We start from the raw sequence: 14,702 nt of genomic DNA, 5'->3' as shown, positions 1-14,702 counted from the left end.
ATAGGCTTCTTGTGTTGGAAAGGGCGTCCTTTCGATACCTGTACGGGTAATGCGGCGCGGCTGAAAAGCACACTATGCTAGAGAAGACGAGTTTTGTTTTTGGTTCCGTGGTCTCGTCGGAAATTGTAGATACTTATATATAGAATGTCATTTCTTTCGTACTGAAAACGCTCTTCTCATTTCGGGAACACATAGTAAGGCATCTTGTTTTGGTCTTATCAGGAGACGTATAATTTTCGCTAACCAATAACGTAAATATAAACTACAAAGATAAAGTTTCAATAAATATGTTATCCTACGTGAAGAATTTGCTCCTTCAATGTATGGTACAAAATTTGGTATGCTGCTGCTAATACAGTTTTCCATTCTACACATAGTTCGTACATGTTGCTAGCAGAAATGTATATGTGGATGTGGTCTAATCCAGTTTGCTTCCTAACCTCTAGCTTACGATCGCTGCCCGTGGATAGCAGCCTCCAGTGGGTGCCAGATTTGCACAGCAATTGACGATGGAAGGATCACACGATTGGCAACATGGGCCACAGGCTGCTCCGGAGCCGCAATACTCTTCAATGTACTCTCCGGGTGGCGGGTAGCTCAGTTTAGCCGTCGTTTCCGATTCCATTGGCAGTGGTGGTGGCTGATACCGGGCTCGCTGTGCCCACGGGTAGTTCTCCTTTGGTGCCGGACAAACCGGCATGTAGCTCAACTTGGTGGTTGTATCGCTTTCCATCGGAACTAGATCGATAAGAGTTTTTCGTTAAACGAACTACAAACTGCAGAATCATCGATACTTACTCTCGGGCCGTTTGTACGACAGAATTGGTTTGCAGGACTTCGGAGGCTGAACGTTTTCCTTGTTGGCCGGGTAGGACAACCGGTTCACGGTGTTGCTTTCCAGCCTACCAGATGGAATGTGTAGCAAGTTCTGAGGTACGATCGGTTCCCGCTTGGTGCCGCTCTTGCAAACGTAGTCGTGCCTGGTGGTCGTAATCTCCTGGATCGGCCCATCACCTATCAACGGTGCAGGTCTAGGAACAATCGGTGCAGGACGTTCTGTGTTGCAGTACGTTGGGAAGGATAACTGAAAGATTAAGATAAGATGTTTAAATCTGAACAGTTCTCACTTGTTAACCTCTTAGGCAGAGTGTTTGTACAAGGAATTGTTGTTGATTTTTTTTAACAAACTATTGAATTTGTGTTGGGTGGCAGAATATGTAACAGAAAAAGTGATACCGTTTTCGAATCAATCAAAATCTATTGCGTAGGTATTTGTGAGATGTCAGTGGCAGCATGCTAGGAAAAGAACTGTAGGGAACTACAAATTGATCGTTCCACATGCGAAAACGGTTAGTTCAAGATTTTATCAAACAGTGACGTGGAAAAAAAACCGAATTACCTTTCATGTATGCATAAGTGTGTTTAGAGTGTGCAGAAAATGTAGTAGATTTTGATCGGCAGGTTTTGGATTTGTTCGATCAAAAGAATTTGTTATGATCCACCACATAGCTAGGTAATACCTTGTAAACGGTGTCATCTTCCAGCTTTTGGTTCGAAATTCGCAGGTGATGAACGGGGCGGATCGCTGGCGGCCGTTCGCCACACGCGCTATGATAACTTTCTTTGTAGACTGTCTTTGATTCGAACCCGGAATCAGCAGGTACATGTAAGTTATTGAAAGGCGGAATCATTTTGGGACGCTCTGCGCCACAGCTGGTCAAGTAGCTTTGCTTGTACGTCGTATCGTGCTCCATCGGTACCGACGGCGCGTGGTAGCCGGCTCGTTTTGCCCACGGATAGTCCTCCTTGGGTGCAGGACACATTGGGGGATAGCTCAGCATTGTCGTCGTTTCCGAATCCATCGGTACTGAAAGATGATCCGGATGTGAGTCAAATAATATAGATCAAGAAGTTGAAGGAAATACAAACTTTCAGATCTCCTGTACTCTCGAATAGGTTTACAGGATTTAGCCGGCGTAAAGCGAGCCATGTCGGGACAGCTGTACGAGAGGTTGTTCACCGTTTGCTTTTCAAATGGAGCGCTGACACTGCGAATGTGACCCTCAGGGATGATCTTGTATCGCTTGGGTGTTGTTTTTGCCACATAGTCATGGCGGGTAGTGGTCATCTCCTGCATTGGACCGGGAGACATCATTTGGTTTCCGGTAGGCATGATGGGTTTCTGTCGCTCCACATTGTTATATCCTGGGTAGGAAAGCTGTTGCGATATAGAATAATAACAGTCCTAATAATAAGTCTACTGAAGTTTGAAAACTGTCGAAGATCTATACTGGCTATAATCCCATATCAGTCCCATATGAAAAAAGTAGGCATTGAGAAAATAGCAGTTGAAGTTGTGAAGCGCAATTTCCATGTAAATATTTAAAAAAATCATAGTAAATTAATTGATATTTTCACAAGTTAAAATTAGTAGCAATGCAGCTTGCATGGCGAAAAATATGGCGATTCAAAAAGCAGAACTGTAACCTTGACCTCTGGACGATTGAATATCAGGATGGGACTGATATGCGATTCCTTTGCTTGATGGGACAAACTGACTTGATGTCGTTTTCCTATTTTCATGATCAAAGCCCATAGTTTTATCACATAATATGAAAGTAGATGCCAATTCATTTATTTTTCGAATATAGTTTTTAGGTTTCATCTCCAAAATTTCAAAAGATTTCTCGGATACCTCCGTTTTAATGCTCTCTACCGCTCGCTTGTGACCAATTTTGGAAAACGCTTCCTTGGTATGGTTTCCATATCAACGTGGCATTTGAGGTTCGAAATCTTGGGAGGAATGGAGCAAAGTAAAATAGCGTCTAGTCCGTAAGAGCGACGACAAAAGAACGAATTTTATTCAAATAACTCATGGCTAACTTAGACCTATATTATTTCTACACTGAAGCTCTTCACGTTGCTTCACTCCTCCTCAACGTTGAAGAGCTTCAGAGCGATCATGGTACGGAACTTCTCCAGCTTAACTCTCGCCAAAGGCTTCGTGAGTATGTCTGCGACCGGACAATACCTGACTTCCATCACGCCATCCAGTCGACATCAGTTCTCGCACAAAGTTGAAACGTGTATGAATGTGTTTGGTTCGTCGGCTCCCTCCTTCGGATGACAGCATGGCGATGCAGCTCTGGTTGTCCTCGTGCATCACCACTGGACCATCGACGACCTCGCCTATGTCCTCCATTAGCTTCAACAGTCGGAGTAGCTCCTGACTAGACTCGGATAGCTTCTGTAGACGAAAGGCTGACACATTGCTGTTTCCTTGCGGCCCAGCTGATTGGACCACCTCCGAGCTTAAAAACGAACCCGGAATTTGATTTTCGATCCGATTTGTCACCAGCCCCAGTCTGTATCCACAAATCCTTCGAGACCGCCGGTTCCGCCAAGCTCAAGCTTCAAGTCAGCTGTTGCGTTAAGGTACCGTAAAGTCCTCTTCGCCTCGGACCAATCCGCTTCGGTAGGTTGGCTCACCTTTCGTCCCAGTATAGACACAGCAATCGCAATATCGGGTCTGGTGCACACCGCAACGTATAGCAAAGCACCGACCAGACTCTGGTAACACTCGCCGGATGGCACACTCCTCCTCCTTTTGCTTCACGTTTGGATACCCAGGATCCATGGGTATTTTTGATGGCTTCGCTTGGCCCATGTCAAACCTTTCAGCAATCTTCCGGATGTAAGCTGATTGGTTCAACAAGAAACTGCCGGAACACGTTTGCTCCACCTGTATGCCGAGGTATTTGGTGACATCCCCCAGGCACGTGAGCCTGAATCTTTTCGACAGGTAGTAGTAGATCCTCTCATATTCGTTGTTGTCGAGACTCACAATTAACACATCGTCGACGTACAACAATATGAACGATAATTGATTATCGATGCGCCGAACGTAGAGGCACGGGTCTGCCTTGGATTGCTTGTATCCAAGTGCCTTGGATTGCAAGTACCCAAGTGCTTCAACGTTTCCGTGATTTTCTGGTTCCAGATACGACGCGCTTGCTTCAGCCCGTATATGCTACGCTTCAACAAACACACCTCCTCCTCAGATCCTACTTGATAGCCCATTGGTTGCTACATGTAAATGGTTTCGGTGAGGTCTCCGTGCAGGTATGCTGACTTCACATCGATGTGCTTGACTTGCAGGGATCGACGAGTGGCAATCGTCAACAGCGTTCGAAGCGTAGTTTGTTTGGCTACTGGAGCAAAAACCTCGTCGTAGTCGGTGCCGAACTTCTGTCTGTAGCCCTGTGCTACGAGTCGTGCTTTGTAGCGGATCACTTGGCCAGACTAATCCAGCTTCTTCTTGAAGATCCATTTGCATCCAACTGGTTTTTGTTTCGATGGCAGCTTCACGATCTCCCATGTCGAGTTTTCTTGAAGGATTGCGAATTCCTCATCCATTGCCTTCTTCCAGTCGTGGCGTTCCTGGCTGCGTATAGCTTCATCATAGGTACGGGGTTCATCGTGCTGATTGGACACTAGGCGGGTGGTTTCTTGATACCGCAACGGTAACACACCTTTGTTTTTACGGCTGGACCGTCGTACATTCTCCGCTTCGTCCTCGGTGGCAGTGTCAAAATCCTCTCCGGCGCTGAAGGATTCGTCAGAAAACCCTTCGAAATCGTCTTCATCGTATTCTGAAAGCTCCAACTCGAATTTATCGGCTGTAACAACGGGTTTCTCATCATCCTCAACGGAAACAGGTTTGAAAGGATAAAAAACGATACTTCCCTCGTGAGGTTCGGTTTCCCGAACCTCATCTGCTGGAATGAACCTGGCATCTCGAGATACGACGAGCGTGTTCGTCGCTAGATCCAGGAAACGGTAGCCCTTGTGCTGCTGCGAATAACCGACGAAGGTCATTTTCGTCTACTTTGGGTCCAATTTCGTACGCTTTTCTTTTGGGACCCACACGAAGGCTTGTGATCCGAACAATCGAAGATGGGTTACGTCTGGTTTCTGTCTAGTCCACAGCTCGTATGGCGTTTCCGGCACGGCACTTGACGGCAAACGGTTTCGCTGTGTTTACTGCTTCGGCCCAGTATTGCTTTGGCATTCTGGCATCAAGCAGCATACACCTTCCCATCTCAACTAACGAACGATTTTTCGTTTCAGTTTCAGCTACTCCGTTCTGCTGGGGCGTGTGGCTGGTACTAAACTGCTGCCGAATGCCCTCTTGACGACAAAAATTCTCTAGCTGCTGGTTCTTGAACTCACCAACTTGGTCCGATCGAATTACTTTCGGTGACCTGCCGAACGTTGTCTTCATCTCCTGCACATATTGCTTGATGTAATGGATTGCTTGCGACGTTTTCTTCAAAAAATACACCAGCGAGTACCGCGTGAAGTCATCGGTAATCGCCATGAAGTACCGACAACCACCTGGCGTTCTTTTTTCCTTTATTTAACGTCGGTCTCTGTTCCGCAATCAAGTGCCAATCACCGACGGACATCGATTGCCATCCATTGACGGCAATCGAATGTGCAGGAAGGCAGCTTCCACACCTGCGTGGGATATCGCACCCATTCAACATACATGGGCCGGGACCAACGGCTTTACTTCCCTTCCGAAGGAAGACGTGACCAGAGATTTTTATGCCTCAGAAAAATCCCACCGACCTCGGCTGGGATTGAACCCAGACCCATTGGGGTGTTAGAAAGCAGTCACGCTTACCACTACACCACCGGCGCCGGCACCACCTGGCGTTGGTGTGTTCATCGGTCCGCATAGATCCGTGTGCACGAGGTCGAGTGCTTGCTTCGTTTTGGTCTTGGATTGCTTGGGGAAAGGGAGCCGGGCAAACTTGCCCTCCAAACAACACTCGCACACTGCTTTAACACCGCAGCTAACTATCTTGATCCTGGTAGCCAGCCGGTAGCCAGTCGAAAATGACAGTGAGGCGGACTCGTCAACCACCCACATGTTGACGTCACTGCCTATGGTTGCCATGAAAGCATACTCGTAGGAAACCGCTTCGAACTGCTTTCGCCTTCGTAGGTCTAACTGGACTGCCTTGAATCATGTTTCTTTGGTGGTTCTGCATCCTTGCTTTGGGCCAGCAAACGACAATCCTTCAGCTTGTGGCCAACTTTATGGCAATGGTGGCAAACAATTTGCCTCTTCGTACCTGCCTTCAGTACCGAATGTGTCTTGAATAGGTCAAACGTTAGGTCAGCATCAGAACGGCTTTCCAGTGCCGTTGTAAGCGGATTGAAAGAATCCGGCATGCTTCGAAGGACCATCGCAACTTGCAAATTAGCATCCAGCACCTGGCCTGTTATCGACAGCCGTTCGAATAGATCTTGCATCTCGGTGATGTGCTTGTCGATTTCCTCCCCATCGGTGTACCGCATGTCGCAAAGTTTCTTGAGGATGGATACCTTCGACGTGAGCGTCGTACGCGCGTAGTTCCTTTTCAAGTTCTCACACGCATCCTTTGACGTAGTGGTGTCCTGGATCAGATTCCGTTGGCTATCGCCTACCAGAAGACCGATTGTAGCCCTTGCTTTCTGGTCACATTTTCGCCACGCCGCTACCGCTGCTGCGTTCGCTTCCGTTTGCACTAGGCACGTGCCAGTCACGTACTCCCAGAGATCCTCTTGAACCAGCAACAGCTCAACTTTAAATTTCCAGCTGCTGTAGTTGCTTGCGTTTGGCCGCTGCTTTTGTTGCCAAATTGTTGGATGGTGAAGTTGACAGTATGAAACAGTACGGCACTGGACTTTTGAGCTACACCAAGGGTATTAAGAACTGGATCAGTTCTACAACCTCACTTCCATCATTTCTATGAGTCGATAACGGCTATGGTTCATTCCGTATCGAGCGCTGAGCCAGTTAACAACGTCCTGGTCTCTTCATACGACACTCGTTTTTTACCGCGTTTCCATCGCTCTCGTGTAAAAAAAAAAGTGTTCAGGTGAATCGCGCACGGTTTTCGGAAGCAGCTATCGTAAGCTGAGTCTTACGTATAGACTGTCCACCTTTAACCCAGGATCATCATAAAATCATCACCATCATCATCGCACCATCTCCGTCAATAGCAGCAAACGGAATACCTAGCTGGACCGGCTGATAAAGGGTGTCCACGATGAAATTGCCACACACAAAATTGATTCGCAAAATTCGAGTTTTCATCCGATTGCCATCAAATTTTCAGGGATTGAGAAATAACTATTAAACTTCATTTTACCATTTTACTCGTATTTTATTTACAGTCCATACGCAAATGCCCGCACCTTGGCCTTAACCCCGGCCATAAGATTATGCACAACCTGTGAATCAACCGTTTTTTGCATGTAAACCCATACTTTCTTCAGTTCCTCGACTGTCTTCACTACCTTAGGTCGTTTAAGAAGGTGCTGCTTCATAATCGCCCAGTACTTCTCGATGGGGCGGAGCTCCGGAGTGTTGGGAGGATTGAACATTTTCGGCACGAAATTGACCTTATTGTCCGCATACCACTTCAGCACGTCCTTGGAGTAGTGGCATGAGGCCAAATCCGGCCAGAAGATTGTTGGGACGTTGTGGGCCTTCAGGAGAGGAAGCAGCCGCTTCTGGAGGCACTCTTTTAAGTACACCTGTCCGTTCATCGTGTCCTGGGTCACGAAAGGTGCACTCCGCTTCCCGCACGTGCAGATGGCTTGCCAAACCAGGAATTTCTTCGCAAATTTGGACATCTTCTGAGTGCGGACATGCTCCGGAACGCTGAACTTATCCTTGGCCGTGAAAAACAGGTTGCCGGGGATCTGTTTGAAGTCGGCCTTCACATATGTTTCGTCGTCCATGATGCAGCATTCAACTTTCGTCAGCATGTTGAGGTACAACTTCCTGGCACGGGTTTTGGCGGACTTGTTCTGCTTCTCGTCGCGATTAGGGGCCTTTTGTACCTTGAACGTTCGAAGCCCAGCCTTAGTTTTGGCCTTCTGGACAAAACTTCGGCTTAGGTGCAGCTTCTTAGCCACATCCCTAACGGAGGCGTTCGGATTTAGGTTGAAGGCCCCAACTACGCGGTTGTGATTTTTGGTGTTGTACGGAATACTTTTTCCTTCACTTCTGGGCTTCCGATCGGTGATCAACCGTTCCTCGAACCGCTTAATCACTCGCGACACCGTGGAATTCGCGATTCCCAACGTTTTAGCGATGGAACGATGCGAGAGATCCTTGTTCTCGTGATGAATGCGCAAGATTTTATCACGCACGAGCTGTTCTTTCGACTCCATTTCCGCGAGTTTTGATCACAGGACTTTAAAACTTGCAGGATGTAAATAATGCACTATGAACTAAATCCACCCAAATTTTCATTAAATTCTACCCAACGGTTAAAAAGTTAGAGCAATTTCATAGTGTGGCAATTTCATCGTGGACACCCTTTAGGTTGTTTACACAACTGGCATAAGTATAGTACAATACATTTTGCAAGTCCATTGCCTCCCTATTGTCTCTCACCCCTGGTAAGGGAGTATGGTTCATAGTGAGACAACTTGTTGCAACTAGATATGTATAAGTTTTTTTTCGATTTTTTTTCTCTTTAATTTGCTTGTACGCCGTGCAAAAAATTTAATTAATAGTAATTAAAATTAATCAATTGGAGAAGGTTTTTATTTTTTTCCTTCTTAAGCGGTTGCGCACCGCTTTTGCGCAACACTTATGGCATCTTCCGATGCCAACGTTGCGCGTACCAGGTATTTATTACCAACCACTTTCGAAAGGACCATGGGTTGTTTTTTTTCGGCCTAAAAATAAACCTTTGAAAACTCTCGACATTTCGAGAGACTTGCTGCGTAAGTATCCGGGAATCTTGGTACATAAGAAGAGATTCAACAAACTGCGTGTAGAAGCACCGAATTATGATGTAGCAAATAATATTGCTGATCACGAGTTGTTTAGTGTTGAGTATAACATCTACATCCCTTCTCGAGATGTGGAGATAGAAGGCGTGGTCTCCGACGCGAGTCTGTCTGTCGAGGACTTGAAACGTGCCTCGGGTTGTTTTAAAAACAGAAAAGTCACAAGCGAGCTTGTAAAGATACTGGATGTTAGGCAACTGCATTCAGTGTCTTTACAAGATGGCAAGAAAGTTTATCAGCATTCAGACTCGTTTCGGGTGACTTTCGCTGGTTCAGTTCTCCCAAACTTTGTTAAAGTTGATGGTGCTTTTTTTCGGGTGCGGTTGTTTGTACAGAGGGTATATAATTGTACCAACTGCAAAAGGCTGGGACACTCGGCTAGCCATTGCGGTAACAAAACTCGTTGTGGCAAATGTGGTGAAAACCACAAAGAGAATCCTCACCCCTGGCAGGAGTGCCCGATGTACAAGCAGCACTCCGATAAAGTGCAGCGTTCAGTCTCAGGACGCTCCAAGCAGACATATGCTCAAATGGAGAAGGCTGCATCAGCCGCCCAAGACGCAAACCAATTTTCGATTTTGTCAGCTGAAGAATCGGACTCTGACTCATCCGATGAAGGTGATTCTACGGTGGTACACGCACCTTCAAAAATAGACGGATCCTCAAAAAGAAAATGTCCCTCCCCGAAAGTGCGCCGTAAGAAAACAAAAGTCACCTCCAGAAGATTGGCAAATTCCCAGGGTAATGGGGATGATAAAACGAAACCGAAGGCTCCTGCTGAACCAATCCCTGGATGCAGCAGGAATTTTCCACGATTGCCCAAAAAAGATAAGAAAAATAATAAAACTGCTCCTCAAACTTTTCAAAAGAAATCCAAGTCCGAACGAGGTTTGCTAGCTTTTTCGGACATTGTGGAATTCATATTAAATATGTTCAACATACAAGCACAGACAAACAGACGTCACTCTTCATTGTGTATCTTCGTTCACGCATTTAACGGTTGATTTGAATATTATCAGTTCCGCGAACTACTCGCCGCAGCGCTGGCATCGGATCACTTTGACGTTTCTATGCATTCTATAGAACTTTTATGCAATATTGTTTGCGAGTTAACAAGCAAGCTTGTTTTCCGCGAGAAGCCTGAAAGATATCGCTACTGAGGTCCTATGTTTTGAGATACTATGTTTTCAAGAAAAACTTTTTCAAAGAGTTACGTCTGTTTATCTGTGATACAAGACCCTCTTAGAAGCTTAGTTTCTGCCTTGCTTCCAACATTAGAATCATATCTTAAGCAATTGACTGTTTCATGGCCCCTCCTTGCATCAATCATATCTTTCGATGGATAATTCGTCGAACGAGGTTGAAGATATGATCACTGTGCTACAGTGGAACTGCCGTAGTCTAGTGCCTAAACTAGACTCGTTCAAATTTTTACTTCACAATTCTGATTGTGATATATTTGCTCTCTGTGAAACATGGCTTTCTTCCGATAAAGAACTCAACTTCCACGATTTTAACATTATTCGCCTGGATAGAGACGATTCTTATGGTGGAGTACTTTTAGGGATCAAAAAGTGCTACCCTTTCTACAAAATTTCCCTTCCTGCTCTATCAGGCGTCGAAATCGTCGCTTGCCAAATAAATGTGAAGAACAAAGACCTTTGCATAGCTTCAGTTTATGTTCCACCAAGAACCTCCATTAGCCGTAGTCAACTCTGGATTCTAGTTTCGATTCTTCCATCCCCAGTATTAATTCTGGGTGATATGAACTCCCATGGTACTGGGTGGGGCAGATACGATGACAATAGAGCGGCTATTTTTTACGATTTATGCGACGATTTCAACTTGACTATTTTGAACACTGGTGAAGCGACACGTATAGCAAAACCTCCGGCTCGAGAAAGCCGAGTCGACCTATCTTTGTGTTCAAGATCGCTATCATTGGATTGTCTGTGGAAGGTTATCAATGATCCCCATGGTAGCGATCATTTGCCAATCATCATTTCAATTAAGTGTGCCCCTCACTCTGCAGAACCATCTCAAGTTCCATTTGATCTTACACGGAACATCGACTGGCAGAAATATGCAACGGCGGTGACAATCGGTGCCGAATCAATAGATACGCTTCCACCATTGGAAGAATATCGATTCCTTGCCGATTTGATTTACAAAATCTCACTGGAAGCACAAAAAAGAAAAGTTCCAAGTGCGCCCTTCAAAAGGAGACCAGTCACACCTGGATGGGACGAAGAATGCACAAAATTGTATGTAGACACAAAACCTCCACATACTTCGAGGAATATTCAAAGCTTGAGACAAAGCTAAAACAATTAAGCAAAGCAAAAAAACGCGGTTATTGGCGCAATTTCGTCGAGGGACTCTCACGAGAAACCTCAATGACCACCTTGTGGAGGGTGGCTCGCAACATGCGTAACCGCTCATCTTCTAATGAGAGTGAAGAATACTCCAACCGATGAATATTCGATTTCGCTAAAAAGGTCTGTCCGGACTCAGTTCCAGCACAACACATTCCTCTAGAAGCGTCTCCGAGCGGCAGCTCTCTGGATAGACCATTCACAATGCTGGAATTCTCTATGGCTCTTCTTTCATCGAACAACTCCTCACCGGGAAGCGATATGATATTATTATGATGCAAAATTTACAGATTTCCCATCACTTTGAATTCGGAATGTTGTAAACTTCAATGGCATGGGATCAGTTGCGGCACAACATGGGGTTGAATATTTCTATATATCTTCATTTTTAACTATTAAAATACTTAACAATTATAATGTGTTATATACCACACAAATCTTATAACACTGGTGAATCGATTGACATACAAATCATCAAAATCCATTGATTACACTAGTTTACAAAACAACATAAAAAGTGTGAACTTAAGTGGTTGATCAACGATTCTAATGCAAAATCCTACGCTGAATTCAATGCCGTGGTCAGAAAAAATTAAAGTAGAGCCATTTTTGAGACATACAAAAATTTTGATTTTTTGGATTTTGGACAAAAGTACGATTACTAAAATGTCAATATCTTTGGAACTAGTGCACCAATTTTATTAATAAATTTGCTATCGTTCACTAGAATATTATGTCTTGATTAAAAATTTTGAAGTCATTTATAAATTTACAGCATTTTTTTTAATTTTTTCTGCGAATTTTCCATAAAAATCTTGTTTTAATCAACATTTTTAATGGGATAAAAAGATTCAAAAAATCATTCCATAATTTATTCTTAAAGTCCATTAAAAACTGGAGAAAATGAGCCTTTAATAGATGAAATCGGTTGGAAATTGTCGAAGTTATGAATTTTTTTGTAAATTCATGGAAATTCAATGTTCCAAGATTGGCCGTTGTTCCGCTCCTAGGTTCATGCACCACTTCCAGTAAGCCTTTCTGCGGACGTGTACGCATACGGTGCATTTCACTAACACTACCAGCTGTCACGCAAAATTAAATTGGATATTTTCAACAATATAATTTACGCTAGTGTTTGTGAGACCGCTCGGCGAGAACCTAACGCAACCAACTCAATTTGACAGCTTTCTTTCTTTAACATTGCTTAACGATGTATACGACAAAACGTGAATTCAAGTGTTAAAATGATCCTCAAAAGTTTTGTTACGCGTGTGGCAACTATATATTTACAAAATCGGTCAATTTCACTGCTTCGTTGCAAACTGCATACAGGCTTTATTTTAAAATTGATCCTGGAGACTTTGACAAACCGTGGATTCCAAAAGTATTATGTAGTTCGTGCAAAACGTGCTTGGCTAGGTGGATGTCAGGCGCAGGCATGGAAAATCATTTGCATTCATTTCATACATTCATTTACATTCATTTGCCTCTAACTTTTTTTATCAACAGCATTCCGCAAAATGATGTATAGAGCGTTTGTAGGTTTTGTTATTAGCTACAATTTTTGCTCATAACTCAAATCTGCTTCTCTTATGCATCACGAACTAGAGCGGGCAGAACTTGTTACTGTTTTTCAGTGAATGTAAAATACATTCACTGAAAAACAGTAGTGGCTTCTGTTCGCTCTGGTTCGTCATGCATAAGAGAAACGGATTTGACTAGTTAACAAAAGTTGTAGCTAATAACAAAACCTACAAAAGCTCTTTACTTCATTTTGCGGAATGCTGTTAAAGAAAAAAGTTAGAGGTAAATGAATGTAAATGAATGCACGAAATGAATGCAAATGATTTTCCATGCCTGGTCAGGCGCAAGGTAAATTGATTTTTTGAATAACTTTCATATAAACAATTTACGTACAGTATGGTAGTGCTTTGTTCTTTCCTGATCGACATTATCTTACTTCATCTATTTTTGATAAGTGTTAATGTCTTACTTACTAACTCACTTATTTGTTATCTATCAGTCGCTATTTGTCCTTTGACATGCTCACCATATGGCGTCGACCGTTTTGTCATGCAACGGATTGTTATTTCTGCTTGACAAAAGTTAAGCAACAAGGACGTCACAAAACAGTTGAGTATCCACAAGTGGCCTCTATGACAAAACCTGTTCCTGATATGCCTTAATCAAATTGATATGTAGAGAAAAGAATCTCCCATGAAAACTTTACATGTGATTTGGATGCTTACAACGACACCTAGAAAAGGAACTCTAAAGCTGTTGTATTTCAGCAACATTTTTAAGTGTTTTACAAAAATGCTCATAACTTCGACAATTTCCAACCGATTTCATCCATTAAAGGCTCATTTTCTCCAGTTTTTAATGGACTTTAAGAATAAATTATGGAATGATTTTTTGAATCCTTTTATCCCATTAAAAATGTTGATTAAAACAAGATTTTTATGGAAAATTCGCAGGAAAAATTAAAAAAAATGCTGTAAATTTTTAAATGACTTCAAAATTAAATTTTTTATTAAGACATAATATTCTAGTGAACAATAGCAAATTTATTTAGCTTCATTTTCATAAAAAAAGATTTAAAATTGGTGCAAAGATATTGACATTTTAGTAATCGTACTTTTATCCAAAATTCAAAAAATCAAAATTTTTGTATATCTCAAAAATGGCTCTACTTTAATTTTTTCTGACCACGGCATTGAATTCAGCGTAGGATTTTGCATTGGAAATGATCATCACCTTACCGAGTTCAAAAATGCTGTAAACTAGTGTTATTGGCCAAGTTATTAGCATTTAAATTCTGACCAATTTTCGTTGCATTTCCCTGAATTGGCACCCTTCTTGAAAGGCGTAGTCCTACGTCAAAAGGACCTTCGGGAGATTCCATCACCTACTGTAAAACCATAGAGGTAATTCTAACATAGAGGTACATAACTCTAAGACTAGTAAGTCCCGAAGAAAAGTGCTCAACTTTTTGGCTCAGCTCTGGTACTATCTTCGGTCCCAAGCTAATCGATGCACCTCTCGAACCATAGGAAAATCCACGAACCCCTCGTTTTATCTGTCAAACTTTCATGGCAAATTAAAACAAACATTGTGTAGTATAAGAATTTTGACTAGAATGGGGTACGTTAATCAATTTGCTTGGGACCAATAGGCTAGTCAAGTAGTGAGCCAATTTTAAATCATTAGTTTCCACCGGTTGGTAAAACTATGCGCTTGCTCAATGATTTCAGTACTTTGCGTGGGCGAGTGAACGGTTGAAGTCATTGTTTACAAAATCGCTTATATCTATTGGAAAGTTCGTCCTTGAAATAATCGGAAGTCAAATTCTATAAATAATTAACATAGAAACATAGTTGAATTTAGGCTAGGTAAATCTAATCCACGCCGAATTCGCGCCAGACCAAATCTGAAATTAAAAACCGCAACAAATCCATAAAAATC

At 43.2% G+C, this 14,702-nt stretch overlaps 1 protein-coding gene across 6 annotated transcripts in view; it reads right to left on the bottom strand.

Annotated features, from left to right (window-relative positions):
- Positions 1-221: 221 nt before the first annotated feature.
- Positions 222-14,702, bottom strand: part of LOC135702492 (stabilizer of axonemal microtubules 1) — a 38,751-nt gene continuing 24,270 nt past the window's right edge. For all 6 annotated transcript variants that reach the window (XM_065223547.1, XM_065223546.1, XM_065223543.1 and 3 more), the window contains exons 4-7: positions 1,930-2,218; positions 1,521-1,867; positions 799-1,084; positions 222-738 (exon numbers count right to left, since the gene is read on the bottom strand). In XM_065223547.1, the coding sequence (XP_065079619.1) occupies positions 443-738; positions 799-1,084; positions 1,521-1,867; positions 1,930-2,218 (1,218 nt within the window). In that variant the 3' untranslated portion in view covers positions 222-442. The remainder of the gene's footprint in view (positions 739-798; positions 1,085-1,520; positions 1,868-1,929; positions 2,219-14,702) is intronic.

This window comes from Ochlerotatus camptorhynchus, unplaced genomic scaffold (genome assembly GCF_037179485.1).
Source record: "Ochlerotatus camptorhynchus isolate MF236.1 unplaced genomic scaffold, CSIRO-AGI_Acam_v1.1 ptg000193l, whole genome shotgun sequence".
NCBI classification, from domain to species: Eukaryota; Metazoa; Arthropoda; class Insecta; order Diptera; family Culicidae; genus Ochlerotatus; species Ochlerotatus camptorhynchus.
Note: the sequence above shows the minus strand (reverse complement) of the source record. Positions and strands in the feature narration are given on the sequence as shown.